Here is a 24730-nt window from a genome sequence, read left to right as displayed (position 1 = left end):
TCTAAATATCTAAAGTAAACCACCAAATTGATCTTTACATCTGAAAGTACTCTCAAAATAGTCTCGGACTCTTTTAATATGTCAAAGAAGTCCGATCGTACTCAAACATTGCTCAATTAGGTCCTTTGACAAAAACATTAAAAATAAAGATTTAATTGAAAAATGTTTGATAAAGATATGGATTAGATTAAAATATTAATAAAGTCAAAAATTAATATAAAAATAGTTTACAAATGTGATCAATTTGATAGTTTATTCAAAGGAAAATACTTAATTGGACACAAAGGTTTGAACACTAGGTTTGAGCACACATACATAATTGAAAAATGTAAAGAGAGAAAATAATTAAATAATATTTATTTTTTAAATGATTAAATAAAATATACTTTTGTGTGTGGGTGCCTAAATGTTGTGTTTAAAAGCATGTGTCCAAGCAAGTCTTTCTCTTATTCAAATATCTATTTCCCGACCAAGACGCAACTGAAGAAAAAGAATAAGACCAAACTTACTTTTTTTGTTCTTCCCATAATACCATATGAAGTTTCTTGTCTACTAAACTAGATAGGAAAATGCTTGTCCGTACGTTTGACAATTTTGCCCTTGGAGGGGTATTTTGGTAAATTGGTAAATGGCCATCTCCCTCATATATATATATATATGTTGCGGTACAATTTCTTTCTTCCTTCTTCTTCTTCAGTCCGGTTCTCTTCTCCTCACACGGTAAACAAAAAAACGGGTTCTCTTCTTCCTCACACCGCCACCTTGCCGTCTCCTCCGTCGACCTCGCCGTTGAACACACCAATCTCCACCATTTTCTTCTTTCTCAGTGTGCGACGTCTTCTTCGTTTTGCTTCTTCTTCCGTTTGTCTCTATCATCAATCAAAGGTTGGATTTTTAACTTTGATCTGCTTGCATGTCCCATTTTTTGGTGCGATTTTGTTCTTCTAATTGATTGAGGCATTTTTTCTTTTTAATCGATTTAGATTTTTTGGTATGTCTTTGGTTGATTGCAGTTCTGAGATGATGACCTTGAATTTGAAAATACCATTTGGCATGGATCAGATATGGGTAAGTTTCAATTTGGGATGTTACTGGTTTTTTTTTGTTCCTATCTTTCCAAGTTTTTATTTTTCACTTCATTTTAGGAAATTATGATTGTATTTGCATAGATTTTTATGAGTTTGTAGTTATATTTGATCAGTCTGTGTGATTGCTTCTCTTCCTTTTGATTTTCTCTATTGCTGATTTGTTTGTGCTTTGTTTGATTTCTCAGCATCAGATGACACACAAAAGTCCTACAGATCATTAGGATCATCTTAGGGGTGGACGGTATAAATACTTGACTATTTTTTTCTTTGATTTTGGAACTAATTAGTATATTATATGATTTACTATTTTAGGCATTGTTTTAGTTTTGTATTTGATTTTTGTAGGTGGATTTAACACAGCTCATGTTGCTGCTAGGTAAATCTTTGAACATATTTTCAATTTTTTTGTGTAATTAATTTTTTTATGGTTGAGTTGATTCCAAATTTTGAATATCAGAGCCTATGATCGAGCTGCGATTAAATTCAGGGGAGTTGGTGCTTACATAAATTTCAATTTGAATGATTATGATGATGATCTTAAACAGGTTAGAGAATTTTCAAGTATACTTGATGAATGTGAAACTAGATGGATTATATCATGTAATTTTTCGATATTTTGTTACTTAGACGAAGAATTTATCGAAAGATGAGTCTTTGCAAACACTTCGTCTACAAATCAATGTTTTCTCAAGAGGGAGTTCGAAGTACAGAGGAGTAACACTGCACAAATGTGGCAGTTGGGAAGCTCGAATGGGTCAATTCCTTGGTAAAAAGTGAGAACCTATTTTTAATTTAACTGAAGTTATTTAGGAGTAACTTACCAACAAAATTGTGCACGGTTTAGTTTATATTGGCTTTGTATAATTTTGCTTGATATTGAAACATCATGTATCTGGCTAATGTAGTGTAACATTTTAAATTGTGGCCGCGCCATGGTCCGTGATATAACAGAGAATTGCTGCATTACATGATGCAATCTACAGGATGATGGTTTGTTTTTGCCTCCTTTCTATTCATTTTCTTTCCTGGAGGATGATGGTTACCCTGTTCCAGCTCTGATACATTAACTTTTTCCTGATACAATAACTTTGTTCAATTTATTTAAATGGTTTGGTGGCTCTCTCTTTGCAGGCCAAAACATCAGGAAGTTGTTTAAGGATGGCTTCATTATCAGGAAGCCAACTAAGATTCACTCCCTATCCTGTGCTAGGCGCATGAAGGAGGCCAAGAGGAAGGGACGTCATTCTAGATATGGTACCTTGATAGTTTTAATGAATTGAAGGATATAGATTATGGCAAATCTCTGTTAGTTTGTAAGGTGGTGCTTGTCTGCTTGTGAAGTTATCGTCATTTAGACATTATAGATTAGTTAATTAGTTGTGCTGAGTATTCTAGGATATGAAAGTTATATACATTCTGAAACCTATTCACCAACAGTAGAATTTTATGGCATTTCTTTGAACCAAAATTTTAGAGCAACTTATTATCAACCCTATTTGAAGTGTATGGAGTGCAAGTTCAAAAACAAATAAACCTATCTAATACTTTATTTGGATGAGAGCAAGTTAGAATCATATGATTTCTTAATTTTGTTTTTGAACTGCATGGAGTGTGCAACTTTTGAATATGAAATGTTGTTATTTCTTATTTACAGATGTGTCGTGGTCGAGGACAGCGCTATAGGTCTAGCAGCCGCTAAAGTAGCTGGGATGAAGTGTATAGTAACAAAGAGCGGGTATATTTCTATTTACTGAATGGAAAGCAACTTTATGTTTTTTTATAGGCAGACAATAGTAAGTTATGTTAGTTTCCCGGATCAAATCCGAGATCTCTGACTTTAAACTCCTTCAATGTCCCTTAGCTCACCAACCGAGCTGCCTTCGTAGTGTGGGACTTCTAAAAATGTAGTGACTTTTCATTTGACTTCTTCTTAATCTCAAATGCATTATGCAGGTATACGGCAGATGGAGATTTCTTAAATGCAGACGTTGTATTTGACTTCATTGGTGATCCTCCTGAGGAGAGGTTTGATCTGGCATTTTGTGGTAGCCTTCTTTAGAAGCAATATGTCAGCTAGCAAACTGTGAAGTGATGAGGATTTTGTATGATTATTCAAGTCTCCTTCACTATTTCTATCAGTGCTAAATTCCTCATTTCTTTTCACTCTTACCCTATTAAGCCAATGATGAAAAGATCAATGTTTATATTGGTTGTGTATAGAAGCTTATTTCTTGATTGTTATAGAAATTTTGTTTGTGCGCTTTTAAAAAAGGTTATCAGTCCTGTAATTTGCTCCACGAATGAGTTAGCTTCTCTGATATGAAATGTTGATGCTAATTAATGTTGTTGGATTATTTTGGGTTTGATTATTTTGTGATTTTCTGATTCTGATTCTGGGTTTGATTATTTTGTTTTTTTAGATGGACAATGAATTTGAGAATGGACAAGCAACTTCTGATATGATGGCAAGCAGTCAACAAAGGTTAATTTAACAGTTGCTTATTCTGGGTTTGATTATTCTTTGAATGTGATTTCAGTCCTTTATCTGGAAGGTGTTTACTATGAGAGAGAGAGAAATGGAAGGACAATAGAAAGTGGTTCAATTAATTCACATGGTGAGTTCTATTTCAAATTCATTGTAGTTTATCTAAATTAGAGGCATATAATTTTCTCACAATCTATACAGTTAGAATAATCTTTTTTATTGTAATAGGTGACAAGCATAGACAATGTTAATCTCCATTTATATGTTAAATAGTTGAATTTTATATAATTTCTAATCTGTCTCAAATTAATTTTCCATTTTATTATAATTCTTCCTGGATCTTCATTTATGGCAACAATCAGATCTTTAAAAGTCGTTTCTAAATGTTGACTTTTGTATTTTATCAGGTGTGACATCAAACACAGATGCCGCACAGCTTGCAGAAACATTTGTTGTTGCAAAATGCCCTACAAAGGTATATAATCGTTCGTTTTCGAACTTGTCATTTGTCCAATGATCGGAAATGGAATATCTTATTATCATAATCTTTGTAATTCTTTATTGCACTTGCAGTTCATATTGGCATGGCAGCAAAGTGCAAAATCAGGCTCTACTATTGGCATTGATTCTTCCCTTAAGAGGTAAGTTCTGAAACAACTCAGTCTTCTTAAATATCTCAATGACTTGATTAATTTTGCAGAAGCCTACTTACTGATGGATCATTGTTTCATAATTTGGACCAAGTAACTTTCATAAGCTATCATATATTAATTTCCAAATTGGTTAATTTGGTTATAAATCACTTTGCTAACTCATAGTTCATCTATTTTCCTCTTTTCGTTCCTGCTTTCAGCTATGAGAGGGAGCGAAGATTACGAGTTACTATTGTTTATGGAATGGCTAGGTTGTGCAGCTAACTACGAGGATTATTCAGGGGATAAGAATTATCAGAGGACCCCATTTTTGTCTGTAGAAGCAATCTCAATAGCGACTATTAATAAAGAGAAAAAAAAGTAAGTTAATTAGTTCACTCATATTCGAGTATAAACCAGTTGGTTGGATGTATCAAGAGAGAGCATTGTGCAATATGGGAAGAGAAAAAGGTTTTGATTTGGATTTTGCAACTCAACTTGATCTTTCCCTTTCATTTTCGTATAAATATAGAGCATTGGAAAAATTTGAGGAGAAGCAAATAAAGGAATGAATTATGTAGTTAGATAAGTTTCTAGGATTTAAGCTTTCACCTGATTGTTTAGAGTTGAAGGCTTGGTTGTATATTGCATTAGATGATTATGATAGTGCTATAAGAGATATTAGAGCTTTGTTAACCATGGAGGCTAACTACATAACTTTGCATGGGAGGATTAAAGGTAAGTGCTTGGTTCAAATTCTTAATAGTAGAATTCAGAAGAAGAATCAGGTTGACTGTTGGATGCAGTTATAACAACAATGGTATTCAGTTGATGATGTTGGTTCTTTGGCTATTATACATCAGATGCTAGAGAATGAGCCTGGAAAGAGCCTGCTAGAGTTTCGTCTGTCGCTACTACTCTTGAGGTAAGCATCTTCGGAACTAACTCAAAAGTATCACTTTTTCCTAATTTTTCAAATTTGACCTATATATGTAGCATTGATACTTCAGATTGAATGCGTGTTTAGTGTCTGACGTCGACATGATTCTCACACGTGGTTTATTCATATACTTATTTTCTTAAACTATTACAACTGTCTATGTGTGAGTATAATGTCTAGCGTCTGTCTCAATTATTCTTATATTTTGACTAGATGCAAACTCACACGCTGCACGTGTTAGTAAATACAATTGGTTCAAATTTGATTTATTTACTAAACATGCTCTTATGTTGAACAGATTAAACTGTCAGAAGGCTGCAAAGAGATACTTGCCTGATTCTACCGGCAAATACTGCAAGTCTATCACAAAATCAAAGAAGGGTTAGACACATCTACATTACTAAATCTATATTTCATCAAATACTTCTTTCATATTTAATATTATTGATCATGGTCTTTTTTATATTTTTAGGTAAATTAAATTCAGTTCTGACTAAGATGAACATGTTTGGAAAAAAAAGTTGATGGTTTTGCACATGGCGTTCGAGAGCATGGTATGTAATCTTGGAAGACTTGTTTTCAATTTTTCACCTTTGCTTAGTTTCAAGGCATGAAACAAGCACTTTGTGATAGTGCACAAATTTCTGTAGTACTGTTCTAGACCTTATTCATGTAAATAATATCAAATATGAGTTTTTATATATTGCCTTCATATGGTATCAAGAACATCCCATTCTTAGTTTAACAAAATCTAACTGGAGTTTCTTATGAACTTTGATATATTTCAAGACATGGAAATGCATAACAGAAACTGTGGCGCGAATCCTTATAATGGATGCATAAATCTAATTGCAAAGTAATACAGCTCTTTGCCTAAGGCCTTATAAGTAGAATTATGCAGCAGCAGACAAAATATTTCACACACATGATACTCTTATAATCAGAATTGAAAATCCTTATATAGCATGAGCATATAGATCAGTAGTGGTGATATGTAGCATCTGAAATGCATATTATTATTTTGGTCCATAGTTCGATCATGTATCATTTTATCCGCGTTAATTTTTTCATCTTGTTTTGTAGATGATGGTAGGCCTAATATCTGCAACAGTTGGTTGTGTTTGAAAAAACCACGCATGTGTATTGGTGGATGATCTTTGAGCAACGTCAAAACAATCAGAATATACACCTGTGTTTTAATGTTGGTATCAGAGTTTCTGATATAGTTTTTGTATAAATGTTTGTTTACTGTTTCAGCAATAATGCCAACAGGATTGGCACAATCATTGTATTGTAAGTTGTAACTGAAATATATTGAACTAATGTTATGTTCAAAGGTATTTAGAAAAGGCTTTTGCCATTGATGTCCTCTATTGTTTAACTAACCTTATTTCACAATACTCACCAATGACTCCTTTCCATTGACTATACTTTGTTTTGAATGTCATATTTTTGTGGGATCAATGTGAGTACAGATTATTGCAATTCTCTTTTTATTTTTCTGTGATGTGAATTCCACATGTCTGATTCTTGTCTGGATAATTTATATTTTATTTGTCTTTAAGATTAATTCATAAATGGGTTTTTCTGTTAAAAAATTAATAATTGATAAATGGTTTTAAAAAATATTCAATGATCCTCTTCCCACATCCAATTTGTGACAGGGTGGAGTTTTAGTATTTGCCAACCAGGAAGTTTAAACTGTTGCTAAACTAAGAATGAGCACCAGCTCTTGACAGCATAAGTTTTCTTGGTGCAAGATAGATTGTGCACTACATTTTACATTGTTACTTCTCACCCTTGTGTTCCTTTGAGTCCATTTTCCTTCTACTTTTTTGCCTACATTCTAAAAATTTGGAAGCAATACAAACAATATCAATGATTTTAACCGTTAAAATCTTATCGTTTTGTTGATTCTAATATTTTTGAATTCATAGCAAACATTTATTTTAAAGTTTGAATTGAATTTAGAGATTTTGTTACAATAATTATTATCCATTCTTTTACAATTCAAAAGGTTATCAGCTATAGTTCATAGACAAGACTTTTACTGATGTAGTTTTTGGTTAGCAGTTTGTTCTTCTACAATTCTCACCAATGACTTTTGTTTTAAATGGCATGTCACTATAGGTTCAATGTGAGTACACATTATAGCAATTCTGTTTTTGTTATTTGCATTGATGTGAATTTCACATGTATAACCTTTGTATGAATAATTTTATTTTACTTTTCTTAAGAATAATTGATGCATGGATTTCAAATACATTCAATTATCTCCTCACTGCCCCGATCGAATTTTATAGACAAAATTACACATTTAGTCCCTTAACTTTATTTTAGGTAACACTTTCGTCCTTTATTTTTTTTTTATCACGATTTAGTCCTTTATGTTATAAAATTACAATATCTTATCATTTTTTATGAGATTTTTTTCAAAGAAATTTTATTTTCTAGGCTTGGATGATGAGGATTTGCAATTGTCTATGAGTTTGATGAATTTTTTTTTGGAGTTTTTGATTTTTTTCCATAAAAAAGGATTATGAAATTTTGAACGGATTATGTATGGATGTTTAAAAGTTGAGGTTTTTGGTAATTAAAAAAAGTTTTTATTTGTACCAAAAAATAAATAAATTCAAAACTCCATGGGTACCCATGGATACCTGAATACCCACGAGTACCCGTATAATGGGTACCCATGAGGTTAGATTGACTCTGCATAGTGCAGGGGTGGTGGATCAAATCAAGTACACAGTTCACAATTATTCTACTAAATTAACTTTACGGTTATTGAGTTGTTGAAAACCACTACTTTTCCAATGCATGTTTAGCCTTCTCAATTGTTTTCTTCGCTGCAACTTGCTTTCTATCTCTCTCTACAATAAAGTCCTTGACGTTTTCATTTGTTACTCGTGATAAGCCATTTTTAACATTTCATTTTCTAACCCGTGATGCAGGAGTACTCTAAATATTGTGTTATGATTTATAATTATCTGTCATTTCGCAATCTATCCGTCCGATATAATATTTTGTCAAAAAAGTAGCTAACCCCCGTGCGAAGCACGGGTTTGTAACTAGTTAAAAAAAACAACAAATACCCATTTAAATGAGTCAGAAAGTGTTAGTTCAATGTGCAAATCGAAAAAAAACACCACCGTGGTGCAACCCACAACCAGAAACAACCCTCACCCACAACGAACTTCAACATCCTCATCCTCAAATCTCCCATCATCTTCAACCAGCGAAGTTCCAATAACAGAATCAAAAAGTTACATATACAACAACAACTCAAAGCAAAAACAATGGTCCAAAACATCTTCATCATCTTCTTCCATTTCAACCCACTCTTCTCTCTCAAGCCTCAAACATACTCTCCCTGAAAACCCTCACATCTACCCTTTCTCCGATATCTCAACCGCCACCAATAACTTCTCCGCCAACCGTCTCTCCTCCAACTCCTTCCGCTGTTCTCTTCACAACCGCGACGTCGTTGTTTTTCAACGGAAATTCCGCCGTCAAATTGACCTCCCTGAGCTTCGTGATCGACTTGCTCTTATCTGCCGGAGCCACCATAGCAGCCTTGTGAAACTCCTCGGAGCTTCTGTCTCCGGGAGCTACATTTATCTTGTTTATGAATTTGTTCCCGGTGCTAACCTTTCTGATTGTCTTCGTAATCGTCGTAATCCTAGCTTCACCGATCTTAATACATGGACTTCGAGGATGTTAATTGCTTCCGATCTCGCTCACGGTCTTGATTACGTCCATAATTTTGCTGGTTCTGGTTCTGGTTTTGTTCATAATCATATTAAAAGCTCTAGCATCATCGTTGCAGAGGAGAATTTCGGTGTGAAGATTTGTCACTTCGGTACGTCGGAGCTTTGCGGCGAGTCTGTCGGTGATACTGCTGGATCGGACTCCGGGAGGAAGTTGAAGAAGTCCAGTAGCAAGGGAGTGCGATTTGAGGGAACGAGGGGGTATATGGCGCCGGAATTTCTTGTTACCGGCGTGGCGACGCAGAAAACCGACGTGTATGCGTTCGGTGTGGTGGTTTTGGAGATTCTGAGCGGGGAAGAAGCGGTGAGATTTGAATTGGAGGGAAATGACGGCGGGTATAAGAGGGTGAGTGTGGTGGAGACGGCGAGGGAAGCGTGGAAGGAGCACGGTGGTGTGAGAAAATGGGTTGATCGGAGGTTGAAGGATTCGTTTCCGATGGATGTTGCTGAGAAAATAATTCGGGTCGGGTTAGAGTGTGTTGGGGATGATCCGAATGAGAGACCGGATATGGGTCGGGTTTCGATGGAAGTGTCCAAGTTGTATTTGGAGTCGAAAGAGTGGGACGAGAAATTGGGGACTAACATTGATTTTTCGGTTTCATTGGCCCCACGGTGACCCTAGCTTTTATTTTGTTTATTCTTTACTTTTTTGTTAGGTAATCCACCATCTTTTTTTTTTATAGTAGTTTTTAACTCCATTTAAAATGATAGATTAACCGATCGTATACTTGTTTTTATTACAAAAAAATGTGTTAGATTTTGTACATTCTGATAAATGTCAATAATATAGGAGAAAATTGCATACAAGAAAATTCGGTAAGCATTTTTATTTTGAAGAGTGATATTTGTACAGTCAATTTTATACAGCTTTTGTGACAACCATTTTTCCTCTCTTCTTATTGGATAAAAAGAATAGAGAGAGAAAGAAAAAAAAAAGAGAATAAAAACACATTTGAGTATGAGAGAGTTATTTTAAAAACACATTTTTATTTTACATAACAAAGTTTGATGGAATGTCTCAACTGGTATTTCTAAAGGATGTCTCAACTGGTATATTAACCCCTCTATACAAGACATTATATAAACCAAGTTAATTCGATTTTAAAAAATATTTGAAGTTGGACCTTTGAGATTAAAAGTTGATAAGCCTGGTTAATTTGATTTTTTTTAAGTAGTTTAGTGGTTGTGAATAAGTGGGATGTTTAGGTTCAAACTTCGACTCTTGCATGTATTATATTATGTCTTTACCAACTAAGTTAAGTTCACGGTGACGGCTAATTCGATTTTCTAATATGTCTTTAAATAACATATTGTTTACAGGTGTTTTTGGTAAACAATCGTTAGTTTTAAAATTTGTTACTTGCAGGATCAAACTAGTAAATCTTAAGAACATATTTGTGCAATATTTCTCAGAAATGTTTGAATGTTCATAAATTTGATAGAAAAAATATAAGTTCAGGTAACTATTTCGACTAATTCGAAATAGAATGTTTGTTCAAAAGTAAATGCAAACTGAAAGTAAATACAAAACAATTTTAAAAAGAAAAATATTTGATTAAATGAATAAAACATGGTACACATAATCATACATTTGTCTTCCATGACTCGTTTCACTCTTTGACATGCATACTTTGAGTGTTTAAGGATTTTTGGAAATGATTCACGAGCTCTTTTTCCTATACAGAAACTACTATGTATACTACTCCCTCTGTCCCTATATGTAACCACCCATTTGATTTTATATTTGTCCCTAATTGTAAACTCCTTTTCAAATTACTAGATGCATTTATTATTTTTTTCCTAAACATGCCCCTAATTAATACTACTAACTTGTCTTGAAATATGTAAAGTCAAATTTAATACACATACAAACAAAGGACAATTTGGTAATATTAACACACAAAATAGACACATTAATTACACTAACAACTTTTCTTAAGAAATGTGAAAAAGGCAAAGGGGGTTTACATATAGGGACGGAGGGAGCAGTAAAAAGTAACTAAACATAACAGTCATTATGCATTTGACGCCTGTCATGCCATGTCTCTCAGAGGTTTCTGATAATCTTCCATGTGTCTTCGATGCTAGTTATTTGATCTTTATCCTTTTGCAAATGATTCTTCTGTACTCAAAGCTAATGACTCCATAATCCCAAATATGTCAAGTGCCCCCAAATCTGTCGAACCAACAACCATTTAGAATGTAACCAAATACCAATTCCATATTGACATAATATTTTTTCCTGTCGAATTAAGTGTGTTGAAAATACAGGTTAACATAAAGAGTATGATTAAGAGAGAGATAGAGGGTAAAGAGAGGGCATGAGAGAAAAAGGTAGGAGATGATCCATTTTACTAAATTTGAGATGTCACATTACCCATTCTTTCTAAAGATTTTCTTTTCGGCAGAATTCTTTCTAAATACTTAAGTAAATTAAATGTTAATATCAAATCAATAACAAGTCTTGAAGCGGCCTAAAATTTCGAGGTTGCTCGAAAAACAACGTAGTCGCCACCAGTGTTTATTAAAATCGGCTCGTGTTCTAAAGACTCTAAAGAGATGTACAAAATAGTTTTGAAAAAGAACTTTTAAAACGATCAAGTCTTACAACTTGTGTTCTAAGGACTTGCGGATTAAAGAGATGCACATCCAATCAATCATCTTAAAACAAATTGTTTTGAAAATGAGCTTGAGAAAGAGAAAATTGTTAAAAAGATATAAATACATAACTTTTTTTTTTTTTTTAGGAGATAGCAAAACTTTTTTGCCATGACAATGTACATTAATTAATTAATTAATTAAATTAAACTATAAAAATAAAAATCTACAAAATATGGAATTCTTAGATATTTTTCTATTTTTATTAATTTTTGAAAAATGTGGTGCGTGCGTAAAATAGAGATATATGGAGATTTTTGGGGGTATCTATTTGGAATATTTGGGTATCGAACACGACACCTGGAATTGGGTGTTCAATAAGAAACCTCCGGAACCTGAAATTAAACCAAAAATCGCATAAAAATTGAGTGAACAGTACGTAGAGCATAGAATTAGAATAGCCATGTCGGCGTTGGCGAGGTTTTTACAGAGGCGTTTCGTTGCAACTCAATCATTTCATCATGATCGCCACCCCATCTTTCAAGGTATCCAATTCATCATCTCAACTCTCTACCCTTTTTCCCTTCTTTCTCCAATTTTAGGGTTTCATTATTCACAATAATATTCTTTTAGTAATTTGGCTCAACTGGTTGTGCTTAGCAATCTACTGTGCTAATAATCATAAGTCAATTGAAACAATTATGGGCTGCTTTATATTTATAGCTTATAGCACATATAAGTTGTTTTTATAAGTTTCCCCAAACAGTCTCACTAAATTTATGCTAGTAGATAAGCTCGCTCAAATAAGGCAATCCAAACTGAACCTAAGTAGTAAACAGCAACTAATCAGCTGCTCAACTGAACCTAAGGTTAAACGTTACAGTGCAAGCATGGATTTGTAACTTCTCCTTTTCTATTTCAATTTGATTCCTCATTTCATTATTTGTTATATTTTTTACTTGAGTATGTGACACTGCACAAAAATGGTTCAATATTGCCATAAGTTCAACTGATTAAGGGAAATTTGGCTGAAGTAAGAGTTCAAAGCCAAAATTGTTAAAGGAGATGATGACTTTGGCCGTGTTAATAGATGAATGAATGAATAGATCAAGGTGATGTTGGAGAGCACCCTCTCTCCTACAACAGTCCTTTTCTAACTCCCTACTAACTCTAACATTCCTATTATTTATGGACACTTACGATTCGTTATAAACCCTTTACCTATTTTACCTTCTTACTTGCACCTTTATGATTGGCCGTCTATCACATTGTTTGATTCTAAACCTTGAATTAATAAACTTTCTGGTTCATTAACTGATCTGGTTCAAAATTATCTTCAAAACCAAAGCAAACTTATGTGAAGTGGTTATATTTTATTATTGCTTCTCCTAAATCGTGAAACAAACAGTGTTTTCTTCAGAATAATAGTGGAGAAAGTAGGTATTGTTATTAACTTAAGTTGAACCTGCTCTAAACAATCTGATGTCTTCCTATTTATTCATGTAAGAGCTTGCGCTTATGCATAAAAGTAGATGATTTTGTACTAGCACTCCCATGTGTAAGTTTTTCTCATTAATATTCCATTGTGTTTTTGGGCAGCATCCTCTGGGCATTCTTCTATCAATGCAATATTAAACAGATGTGGAATTCTCAAAAAGGGGGTCTCGACACAGACAAATCTAAATCAAAATATCTGTGAAGATGTAAAAATCAATGAAGCTGACACCTTGAAGTCTGGTGTGAATAACGTCCCTACATCCATGAGCCTTACCGAGGACTCTGCCATCAAGGATTCTGCTGGTTTTAGTGTGAAAGTATCCTCAAGACATGATCTTGCTATGGTTTTCACCTGCAAGGTCTGTGAAACGAGGTCGGTAAAGACATTTTGTCGCGAATCTTATGAGAAAGGAGTTGTAATAGCAAGGTGCGGGGGATGTAATAATCTTCACTTGATTGCAGATCACCGTGGATGGTTTGGTGAAAAAGGAACCGTTGAGGACTTCCTGGCTTCTCATGGAGAAGAAGTTAAAAGAGGGTCAATTGATACACTGAATGCTACATTTGAAGATATAGCTGGAAAACAATCTTTGAAGGGTACAATTTCACCAAATATATAAGTTGCATTAGGGTAGCACTGAGATATTGGAAGGGTAAGGGGATGTAATAATTTTTGCTATTTGTTTTTGAGGAAACAATTGTTGGTGTTTGTAAACTCGTATTTTTATTAGCGTCTCTTGATTATTCCGATATTAAAAAGTGTCACTCAGTGTGATGTTATCTTATATCTTTAATTGTTTTGGTGCATCCTGAAATATTTTTCATTGTCACATTCAAAGATACAGTCTGGTGGTATAATGAGATTTTATTGATAAGATCTTATATTGTTTATCATGTCTGCCCTGGTATTATGGGATTTTTTTGAATCATTATATCATATTCCCATTATGTAGATACTCTTTGGCACAAGGGAGAATGCTGATCCCAGATCAGATTCTACCATCATGGAAGTTTAGTGTATTACGCTTTCTAATGTTATCTCAAATCTGACCGTAAGGAATCCATGCAAAACAAGAATCTTAACCCCACTCATATACGAATAGACCATCTTGAAGGAGCTAAATCCTGGAAAAACAACAATCGAAATCAAATTTTGTAGTACATCAATTTAAAAGAATGACAGTAAACTGAAACAGAGAAAGTGGAGGAAGAAAGGAAAAAAGTGAAGGCGGTTGAAAATGAAAATGTTGCAGAGTTTAAGGAAGAATGTAGAATGACCGTTTATGGGTCTGCCGTCACATTATTTTCTAATATTTAATGAGTTGTAAAACAATCGTTTATAGTATTTGATTCAGCTTTCTTCAACAAAAAAAAAATTGATTCAACTCTAAATAATTCTGATAAAGTAAGGTTTATTTATAACTTTAGGAACTAAAATTATATAGAAGCTATTTCAACTTAGACCAAATGAAAGGAACTAAAACCAAAACAAAGATAGTATAAGCATATATTACTACTTTACACGTTTAAAACAAGTCTTTGTCTGCAAATGTTCTTGGAGATAGGTAGGTAAATGTAATTTTTTATTTTAAGGAAGGTAAATGTAATTTGTTTATTAAAGTTGTAAAGTCGTATGTGCTTTGTATTAGGGCATAATTTCATCACTCTAAATTTTTCTTATATAAAAAAAAAAAGTGTATGTTGCATGAATTATTTAAGTCTATCATATTATAATGTTTCAAGATATTCGAAACAATACAATCAATCAAGATATATTTTTCAATTGGAGAGATCTCTACCCTTAAATCCATTTATCCCTTTTTTAATTTTTAATTTTTTTCATTTTTTTTCTCTGCTACCAAATCAATGGTTTGGATTGCACATAACTCTCATATGATACTAGAGAATTTCCTCATCTCTAAATAACATTTTTCTAAAATATAGTATAAAATTTTATAACACCGAGTGTTAGATCACAAACCTTCTAAAATTGAATGTAGCATTGACACAATGAAATGTTAGGATTGATTTTTTTTAAGAGGAAAATGTTAATATTGATGAAATCAAATGTTGGGATTTGAATCCTCCCTTTTTGTATGCCAATGTTATATTTTACTATGTACTTATAATAATATAAAACTATTTTACATAATTATTCAATCCAATTTCTTCATTTTTGTTATAAATATTATAGTGGATGTCCAAATAGCAAATGGGTTAATGGGCTATACTACTAGATCATTGAGCTTAGTCCATAAGCTATTCTATTTCCCTATAAATAGAGCTCATTTGTAACATTCTCAACTACATCAGAAAATAATAATACTTCTCTCTATTCTCTCTTCTTCTCTTTCTCTCTATTGTTGTTTCTATTTACTTAGTTTTATAACACGTTATCAGCACGCTCTAATCAACTAAGAAGGTGAATAGTTCTTCTTAATCTATTATAATAAGTTGTAATTTTGTATCGATGATTATAGGCTATTGTTGCAATTCCTTCAGGGATAATAATAATAATAATAATTACAATAATAAAATCTTAATTATGAAAATGAAGACCTAATTAATGATGTGATCTCATATTTAAAGACAAGTCTTATTACAAATTCAAATGTTTTAGAAGCATATCAAGAGAATTATTACAATCAAAATCACGACAAAACATATCAATTATTTACTTCTTGTCACGTTGATTAAAAAAAACCACATATATTTCCATTTTAAAATTTGCTTATATGCTTTTAAAATTTGCTTCTCATTACAAGCACACAAATTAATATTTCAAAAACAGGAATATTATCTCTTAACAAATTAACAAGGCAATTAATCACATTAAGACAAATTCATTTATCTTGTAATGTCAATTAATTACATTAAAACGAATTAATATGGCATTTTTCTTTCGAATAATGATTGTTATGCAAATAAAAGCAAAACAAAGAAAACTTGTCACATATTTCTCTTTTAAAATTGCAAGGCATGTAATCAAGAAACCAATTTCTCTCCTAAAGAACCTATAAGTAAAGTCCTTTAATAAAAAAGTTAAAGGTGTTTGGCAATTTTATATTTTTTTAACTTAAAAACCATCTTTAAACTAATATATGTATTTGGAATTTTTTGTAGTATTTATTAATTTTTATTGTTGAATGCATTGATCATTAAAAATATATAACAAATGAAGAAAATAGTTCGCTAATAGAATAAAAAAATTAAAATACTGAATATTTTTTTAATCAATTTTATAAGAAAAAATTCTGAAACGTGGATCAGAAAAATAATTCAAAACTGACTGATTTTTTTAAATAAAATAATTTTTGTATTGTTTAGAAATAACTATTTTTTACAAGAGAAATCACGTTTTTCTTAATCGAAAGAAGGAAAAGATTTTTTTTTTGAAAGAGAAATAATGAAAAGATTAAAAAAAATAGCAGGAATTATACGAGTGGTATTTATTATGTTAATTTTTTTTGAGTAATTTATTATGTTAATTAGCAAGTAGTATTCATTATGTTTTTTTTGAAGAAACAAGTAGTATTCATTATGTTAATTAGCTGGGGAAAAAACGTTGATGGTAGTATTTATTATGTTAATTAGCAAGGATTTTTTTTTTAAAGATTAGCAAGGAATTAATGGTAGCCTCGTATAGATGGTGTTTCAAATGAAAAATATTAAAAAAAAAATAGCTGGTTTTATCCATGGCAGGAATCGAATAGTGGTCTTAAGTTGTAAGTTTCGTATAAAGCTAGTTTTTTTTAACTTTTTTTCAATCTCCTTTTGGTTATATTTTCTTCTATAAAATTAAGTTGCTTATTTTTTGTATAGCTTTTCATAAATAGTGTTTGGCCCTCCTTCTACTTTTAAGGTGAAAGAAGTTGAAAAAAAGCTGGGCCAAACACTACCTTATATATTGACTTAATTATAAAGTAGCTTTAAACCTACAAATAAGTCGGGCCAAACGGTACCTTAAACTGGGTGGAGTTTATCATCACAATTTGAAACATGATAGTAATAAACTGTAATGTATATATTTGCTCTGGGCAAATACATAAAATCAATTTTTCTTGTTACTTATTGTAAAAACAAATTGAGTTCAAGTTCTACACAATCATATCAATTCTTTTGACAATCTTTTATAGATGCTTCACTATTGAATTGAATTCTTCCAGAATTCACTCAGAATAATATTGAGTTCTTCAGGAACTTTATAATATATCTCAATATGCGATAAATTCTTATGCCTTCTAAAAAAAAAAATCAATCCTTGTGCAATCCTTCAAGGATGCATGGACGTTGAATTCTGCAGGAATTCATGGTGGAAAAAAAATAGTTTCTTTTAAGTTCTTTAAGAACTATATACTAAATCAAATCTTGATAAAAAAAATAATATAAATCTAATCCATTCATTTGTGCAATCCTTCAAGGATGCACCGTAAAAATTGTGTTTCTAAGCAATCCTTCAGGGATGCAATACCTTTGAATTCACCAGGAATTCATTGAAAAAAATTGAGTTTTTAAGTAATCCTTCAGGGATACAGCACCTTTGAATTCATCAGGAATTCATTGGAAAACAATTTGAGATTTTAAGCAATCCTTCAGGGATGCGTTCCTTTTTGAATATAGTTCTTCGGGAGCTATATTATAGATGTGATCAATCTTTTATGCAATCCTTAGGGATGCATGAATGTTTAATGAAAAACAAACAAACACTATATAATTTGTATAATAACAATAATATGTATCTATAAGGTATTGATTCCAAATTGATGGAATTGCAACAATAGCCTATAATCATCGATACAAAATTACAACTTATTATAATAGATTAAGAAGAACTATTCACCTTCTTAGTTGATTAGAGCGTGCTGATAACGTGTTATAAAACTAAGTAAATAGAAACAATAATAGAGAGAAGGAGAAGAAGAGAGAATAGAGAGAATTATTATTATTCTCTGATGTAGTTGAGAATGTTACAAATGAACTCTATTTATAGGGAAATAGAATAGCTTATGAACTAAGCCCAATGATCTAGTAGTATAGCCCATTAACCCATTTGCTATTTGGACATCCACTATAATATTTATAACAATTTTTATAATGTTACCTTATTATATTAATGGGAAATCTTATTTTTTGGCATTTGCTTAAGTCTATCTTTATTTTGTGTGTTTTCTTCATTTGCCGTGGACGTATTTGAATCAAGGGAAAAAAAAGTGTCATAAGCAAGAAATAGAGTAAACTAAACCAAAACGAAAGAAAGAAAGGATTGAAGATGAATATGGCGTGCCACTCTTCTTCTGCTTCTTCTCTTCGCATAACAAATTCAATGTCCATCAAGGGTGCTCTCTCCTTCCATCCCACCCCATCTCCTCTCTTTCCTTTTCACAAAGCATCCTCCTTTGTTTCTTTGCACGCTTCCACTAAGCAACCCACCAAGTCTTTTCAAGGTTTTTTTCTTTCTTTCTTTTTATTCAATGTTTTTATTGCTTGAATCAATGAATTGTCACTAGCTTGTTATTAAATTGAATATTGGACTAGCCCAGTGAATGTTTTTTCTTTTATTTCTTGCCCATTTAATTCATCTAGTTATTGCAAATGGGTAAAGAAAGAGACATCAAAGAGGGGTTATTGTTTCTGATTTTTCTTATCATATTTTGCGCTGGAATCTCATTTCTTTACTTTTTTTTTTTAAATTAAATGGGTAGGTTTGTTATTATTTTTTAGATAATTTGTTTAATTTGGAGCATAATTTAGGTGATGGTTTAATTCTATTTCATATGGATGATCGATGATGGCACTGGCACGTTGACATCAGTAATAATTTGAGAATATTAATTGTAATTTAATGTAACCACTGTTTGGGTGTTGTATTGGTGTCTGACACCGATACACCTTCAATTTGAAGTGTCAATGCTACATAAGCTAATGGGCACTTTAGCTATCGTAGTAGCTTTGCTTTAAATTTGACATTTCGTGATGTGTTTGGGTTTTCTTTGAGGTAGGATTGTCAGAAAGTGCTATGCTTTGGTCATTTGTGTTGATTGATATCTCTGTTGAGAATTTGTCAACATATTTTTATGATTATTACCTTATTTTTGTTGTCAGTGAGATCAGTGGCTGCTCCTACAGAATCTATATCGGGGTTTGACGACATGGTTGCTGGGACTGAGAGGAAGTATTACATGCTAGGTGGGAAAGGAGGGGTAGGGAAGACAAGTTGTGCTGCTTCACTTGCTGTTAAATTTGCAAATAATGGACACCCTACTCTCGTGGTTTCCACTGATCCTGCACATTCTTTGAGCGATTCTTTTGCTCAGGTTAATTACATGATTTCTAGTTCCGATGTTACTTATGAGCTAGGTGATTAAAATTCTGGTTTTATGTGTGCTCTGCATAACATAAGTTTTCCCTACTTTACTATAGGATTTGACAGGGGGAGCATTGGTACAGGTGGATGGACCTGATTATCCACTTTTCGCTCTTGAAGTAAGCTGGCATTTCTGTATAATATATCAATATTATACTTAATGATATGACTGTTATTTTTTTTTTTTTTTGAAAGAATATGACTGTTATTTTTGTGAACTATATGTGTACCATTTAAGGTTACACTGCTTATGTTTTTGTAAAATTACAGATAAACCCTGAGAAGGCTAGGGAAGATTTTCGAGATGTAGCTAAACAAAACGGTGGAAGTACTGGAGTCAAAGATTTCATGGATGGCATGGGTCTTGGAATGATAGTAGACCAGGTAAAACTTATTGAGATGTATGGTTATGTATTTTATCCAAGGGTATATTTTATGCTGTGAATTTTCAAGGTTGACGAGTCCTTTAAAATTACAACTTTTCTGTCAGAACTATAGTTCTTTTATATGTAAGCAACTTGCCATCATATAGGCAGGCACATACATACATATCATTCACAAATGATAGGTTGCATAGACATCTTTGAAATATAACTTAGATATTAATTCTGAAGAATTGATTTAGAGTGCAGCTCTGTAGCATAAAAGGAATCGATATAGTTAGGAATAACATCTGTGTTTGGATTGATTTTGATTTAACATATGTGTTCAATACTTCTCCTAGAATGAGTAATAGTATTGAACAAACTCCGCTGCTGGATTGAAAGAATGCTTCATGAATACTGTATATTGTTCTTGAACAGTCACATCAATGATTTTGTTTTCTATTCCATAAATTCATGTTAAAGCTAACATATAATTCACTTTTCGAATAAATTAATTATCATATTTACCACCGGCAGCACACCTTAAGCTATTTAAATTTTATGAGATCTCGTGAAACAAGATTAATATTATAACTAGAAAATACCAGAAGATAACTGATTCTGCTTCATTACAAGCTTCCTTCTCTAAGACGCGTTGTTTCATTCTTTGACTGCAAAAGTTAGGAGAGCTAAAACTGGGAGAGTTACTGGATACACCTCCTCCTGGACTGGATGAAGCTATTGCGATTTCCAAGGCATGCATTTTTTATGCTTTATGGTGATTTACTTATTTGTGCAATACAATCCGTTTTCACTCTACTAACAGTTAAAACCTTCTTGCCAGGTTATACAATTTCTTGAATCACAAGAATATAATATGTTCACTCGAATTGTATTTGATACGGCACCTACAGTAAGTATAATGCCAGTAGTTAAATATTTCACATCTTTGTTTTTGGACATTATCTGATAGAATTTACCCATTTTCCTGAACAGGGTCATACATTACGTTTATTGTCCTTGCCTGATTTCTTGGATGCATCCATCGGGAAGATACTAAAGGTAAGATCGCTAATTTTAATTAATGAAAACCATACACACATCCATATTCCTTAATTTAATTGATTCAAAATTTATGTTCTTGCAATGCTTCAAACAAATTTAATCTTCTACTAAGTGAACAATAAGGACAATATAAAAGAGTAATTCAGATTCTCTTTCCCTACCCTTAACACTTTTTTTTTTACTTCTGAGTTGAGTTCCATTCTTTGAGTGATCCTGTATGGCTGTTGATACCAATTATTCTGCTGCAGCTAAGACAAAAGATAGCTTCTGCTACCTCTGCAATTAAATCTGTGTTCGGGCAAGAAAATCCTCGTCAAGATGCTGTAAGATTTATATTGTTGGGCTACTGTTGCATTTAGTTTCATCTTAATGTGCTTAACATTTGTCATATCTTGATGGTACAGGCTGACAAATTGGAGAAGCTTAGGGAGAGGATGATAAAAGTGCGCGAGCTTTTTCGTGACACTGATTCAACAGAATTTGTTATTGTTACAATCCCCACGGTATGACCTAGAAATAATAATTGAATAACTGATGCATATAATGATAAACTGACTTTATTTTAGTTTAATGTAACCATCACTGCCAAGACTGATTTAAGGACTTCAGATTCCTGGTATAAATCCAAATGGGTGGTTTTTCACCGAACACGATGTCATTGTTCGTTTTATGTAACCAATTTCACCTAGTGAGAAAAGGCTTTTCCGTTGTTGCAGTTTACCAACTGAATGATATTTAACTTCATTATTTAGTTCTTAAACTTCATATTCATTGTGTTGGAAAGAGGCTAAGTAATCATTTAAATATGTCTTTATTCCCCTAGGTGATGGCAGTTAATGAGTCATCCAGATTGAGTGCCTCATTGAAGAAAGAAAGCGTTCCTGTGAAGAGACTCATTGTCAATCAGCTTCTTCCACCATCCGCATCTGATTGCAAGTTTTGTGCTATGAAAAGAAAGGTGCTTAAACTCTTTGCTATTCTATTTTTCCACATGCTTGAGCTGAGTGGTGAACTATATTGTAGTTCAATTAATAAGACAATGTGACTATAGATGAGACAACTTATAGATAAACATGTATCAAACAAGATTAGTATGCCCTAAGTTTTGAAGAGTGAATTCTTACTGCTAGCTAACTTTTTCAGGATCAAACACGTGCTCTTGATATGATTCAGAGTGATCCAGAACTCTCCAGCTTATCGATGATCCAAGCACCACTTGTTGATGTTGAGATAAGAGGTGTTCCTGCTCTCAAATTTCTGGGTGACATTATCTGGAAATAACTAATCACACAGTTATTCAAGTAAGTCTATCATTCATAGCAGTATTTGAGACTAGTTTACTCTATTAAATTTACTATAGACTATAATAACTTCGAGCCAAAATATACTTCGAATCAAATTATATCTTATTTAGATGTAGTCAAAATTAAAATTTCTTCTTTTCTTTACTATCACTATTGGTTAAATTTAGTAATGTAGTGCATTTGACAGTTTTGTGAAGAACCCATAACAAGAGCACACAGGACATGAAGGCTTATCAGATTTATACAGTCAAGTGGTAGCTGCTGGAGGAGCCAGAAAGTATTTTTTTAATACATACATTTCTAAAAGAAAAGAAACTAGTTATTGTATATTCCCTAATCAACTAACTTGTATATGAAGCTATTTTTTCAGCTCTCATTCCCACACTTGGGCTTTTGCTTATTATTATTTTATTCCATATGAAATGCCAGTTTTCACTGTATATTTGTATTAAACTTTGAAGCTGAATTAATTTACAAAATCATCCATTTGATTTTTTTGGTGGTGACACCATCATCCATTTAGTATTACATGGTTGATGACATCTTAAACAGATAAATGATTTCAAACTTGACGAGCATGTGCTTTGACATTTTTATATGAACCATAATTTTCTTTTACTTTTGCCAAAATGACATAACATGGAACAAAGTAGTATAAATTAATAAACATTCATTTTTGGATCAAATCTAACAGTTAATTCAATGCCGCTGAAGATCTCAATGATACTTTATTTAGATATGTAAACGACATACTACATTACAAATAATAGTAAAATATAAATTGTTAACAAAATATTGCCATTTTTTAGTTTTAAAAAAATAATCGAATAACACATAAATAATTATTTTTAATTGCATTAGATAATATTCAGAAGTATGAATCTAATTTTAATATGTATGCAAGCAAAATTGCAATTGAAAATCCGATAGTGTAAGCTTACGTGGATTAGACACTTCTTAAGTGTAAGCATTTCATCAGAAAAGGATGTTAGATCCACGTAAGCTTAACTTCTTTAATCAAAATGTTTTGAAAACTTCATGTTAATTAGAGAATTGTAGGAAAGGAACCAACTTACTAAACAAGCAATGAAAAAAAAGTGAATCGAAAATAACCTAATCATTATTCTTACTTTTATTTTATTTACTTTTATTTCTTCTTCTATGCAAACAAAACTTGTGGGAAGTGGCAAAGTGCATCTCCCTAATTTATACATCCTATTAACAATTGAGATATTATCAAGTAGAAATTTCACAATATCTATGGAGACGAACATATTATAAATATGATTACTTGATACGCTTGTTAAATTTATTACTCCCTCAATCCTAGTGATCCTTTTGTAAAAAAAAAAATATTGTCCTACAATAATTGACTCATTTCACTTTTCAATGCAATATTAATTATTTTGTTTCAATTATAATTTTAATTAATACCACTTTCATCACTCTCAATTCAATATACTCCACTTTGCATTTATGCTAATGGAAAATGTATTAATAATTAACAAGAGCACTTAAAACCATTTTTTTTCTCCTTCACTTATACATTTTTCTTAATAAGTGTGAAATGATCAAATAACTCACTTAATTTAGGAAGGAGGGAGTAATCAATAATCTCTCCACTGAGTTGCCCAAAATTTATTTTATATCTTTGTTTAATAATAAATCATGTCATTCAAGATTTGCGGCCCTGAAATTCTTGTAAATCGCAATGTGAAAACATTTATAAAAAACAAAATTAAACCAGATCATTTTTTGTTATATTGATATAATAGTCAGTAAATTAATGACAAGGTAACACATATTTATAAAAATGTGCGTTTTAACATTGACTATTGAGAACATCCCTAACTTATTCCCTGATAGAGTTAATTTAGCGTGTGCGTTTTAACATTGACTATTGAAAACAATGATGGATGCTACAAGGTCAAAGTTGGTAATAATTTCGTGACGATAGCACTCGTTCTCCTTGTAAGGTGTATGATTTTGACCTCTAAACTATAGAGATTTACAACGTATGTGTATATGGACAGTGAGTGTTTTCTCTATTTGTAAAATTCAATCTCTAAACCCTCCTTTAATCTCTTAGCTTAAATAATTGATAAAAAATTGGCTTTAATTGTATGTTCCGGTGAGCATGTGTCAAACGCGAGAGTTAATTTAATTTTGTGAAGTGGTCGGGGTTTGAACCCCAGACGTTGCATATATTATGCATTGTCCCAATCAACTGAGCTTAGCTCACAAAGACTTGTGAAATTGATTTCATTAAGAATGTAATGACTTGCACAAATATTTTTATTATGTTATAAATACTCGGTTTTATTTCTAAAAAAATATAATTGTTTTCTAAGATTTTTATAGTTTGTTTTAGTTTCTAAAAATAATCAAAATAATGGGTATGTTTGTGTATCTTGTCTATACTATGGAGTATACAGAAAATAAGGATTTTGGGTTGTCTTTTTCATTATTTCAATTATACCCTTATACATTTGAACAAGTTTTCCTATAACAATGTTATATTGTTCATTTCATTGAAAAGGATAAGAATTTATATTATATTTGTTAAATCGTTGGTGTTTTTGTAAAAGATAAACATGATTTGTTGAATTTGTTATAATTTGA

General features: G+C 32.0%; 3 protein-coding genes and 1 long non-coding RNA gene across 14 annotated transcripts; all 4 read left to right on the top strand.

Moving 5' to 3' along the window:
- The first annotated feature begins 445 nt into the window (after nucleotides 1-445).
- LOC146958006 (lysM domain receptor-like kinase 3) lies at nucleotides 446-9727 on the top strand. The gene is made up of 2 exons (XM_085739673.1): nucleotides 446-547; nucleotides 8221-9727. Exons 1-2 carry the CDS (start codon nucleotides 536-538, stop codon nucleotides 9529-9531), a joined length of 1323 nt encoding a protein of 440 aa, XP_085595799.1. The 5' UTR covers nucleotides 446-535; the 3' UTR covers nucleotides 9532-9727.
- LOC146958007 (uncharacterized) lies at nucleotides 693-6513 on the top strand. 10 transcript variants are annotated; one of them, XR_015024506.1, is made up of 18 exons: nucleotides 693-885; nucleotides 1014-1068; nucleotides 1274-1329; nucleotides 1434-1464; nucleotides 1546-1633; nucleotides 1716-1861; nucleotides 1994-2078; nucleotides 2220-2342; nucleotides 2743-2823; nucleotides 3042-3113; nucleotides 3509-3570; nucleotides 3641-3703; nucleotides 3981-4048; nucleotides 4147-4214; nucleotides 4427-5130; nucleotides 5457-5526; nucleotides 5618-5699; nucleotides 6229-6513. It is a non-coding gene; the product is annotated as an uncharacterized LOC146958007 (long non-coding RNA). The 10 variants fall into 10 exon arrangements; XR_015024509.1 differs by having other exon boundaries at nucleotides 3042-3190; nucleotides 3509-3703; nucleotides 4427-4943; nucleotides 5069-5130; XR_015024508.1 differs by having other exon boundaries at nucleotides 3042-3190; nucleotides 3509-3703; nucleotides 4427-4943; nucleotides 5069-5130; nucleotides 5444-5526.
- Nucleotides 9728-11838: 2111 nt separating the features above from the next.
- On the top strand, nucleotides 11839-13795 carry ZR3 (Zim17-type zinc finger protein). Its single transcript, XM_085739672.1, has 2 exons — nucleotides 11839-12058; nucleotides 13113-13795. The coding sequence occupies exons 1-2, from the start codon at nucleotides 11977-11979 to the stop codon at nucleotides 13628-13630; spliced, it is 600 nt and encodes a 199-aa protein (XP_085595798.1). The 5' UTR covers nucleotides 11839-11976; the 3' UTR covers nucleotides 13631-13795.
- A 4436-nt stretch (nucleotides 13796-18231) lies between these two features.
- On the top strand, nucleotides 18232-22548 carry LOC146958004 (ATPase GET3B-like). Of its 2 annotated transcripts, none has more exons than XM_085739656.1 (12): nucleotides 18232-18454; nucleotides 19113-19324; nucleotides 19431-19493; nucleotides 19645-19758; nucleotides 20420-20494; nucleotides 20584-20652; nucleotides 20736-20801; nucleotides 21053-21127; nucleotides 21209-21307; nucleotides 21628-21762; nucleotides 21948-22105; nucleotides 22296-22548. In XM_085739656.1, the coding sequence occupies exons 1-11, from the start codon at nucleotides 18280-18282 to the stop codon at nucleotides 22083-22085; spliced, it is 1221 nt and encodes a 406-aa protein (XP_085595782.1). In that variant the 5' UTR covers nucleotides 18232-18279; the 3' UTR covers nucleotides 22086-22105; nucleotides 22296-22548. The 2 variants fall into 2 exon arrangements, with proteins under 2 accessions (XP_085595782.1, XP_085595783.1); XM_085739657.1 differs by having other exon boundaries at nucleotides 22284-22548.
- Nucleotides 22549-24730: the final 2182 nt, after the last annotated feature.

This window comes from Medicago sativa, chromosome 1 (assembly GCF_051527215.1).
Source record: "Medicago sativa cultivar Bolivia chromosome 1, Bolivia_mono, whole genome shotgun sequence".
NCBI classification, from domain to species: Eukaryota; Viridiplantae; Streptophyta; class Magnoliopsida; order Fabales; family Fabaceae; genus Medicago; species Medicago sativa.
This window is presented reverse-complemented; position numbering and strand designations above follow the sequence as displayed.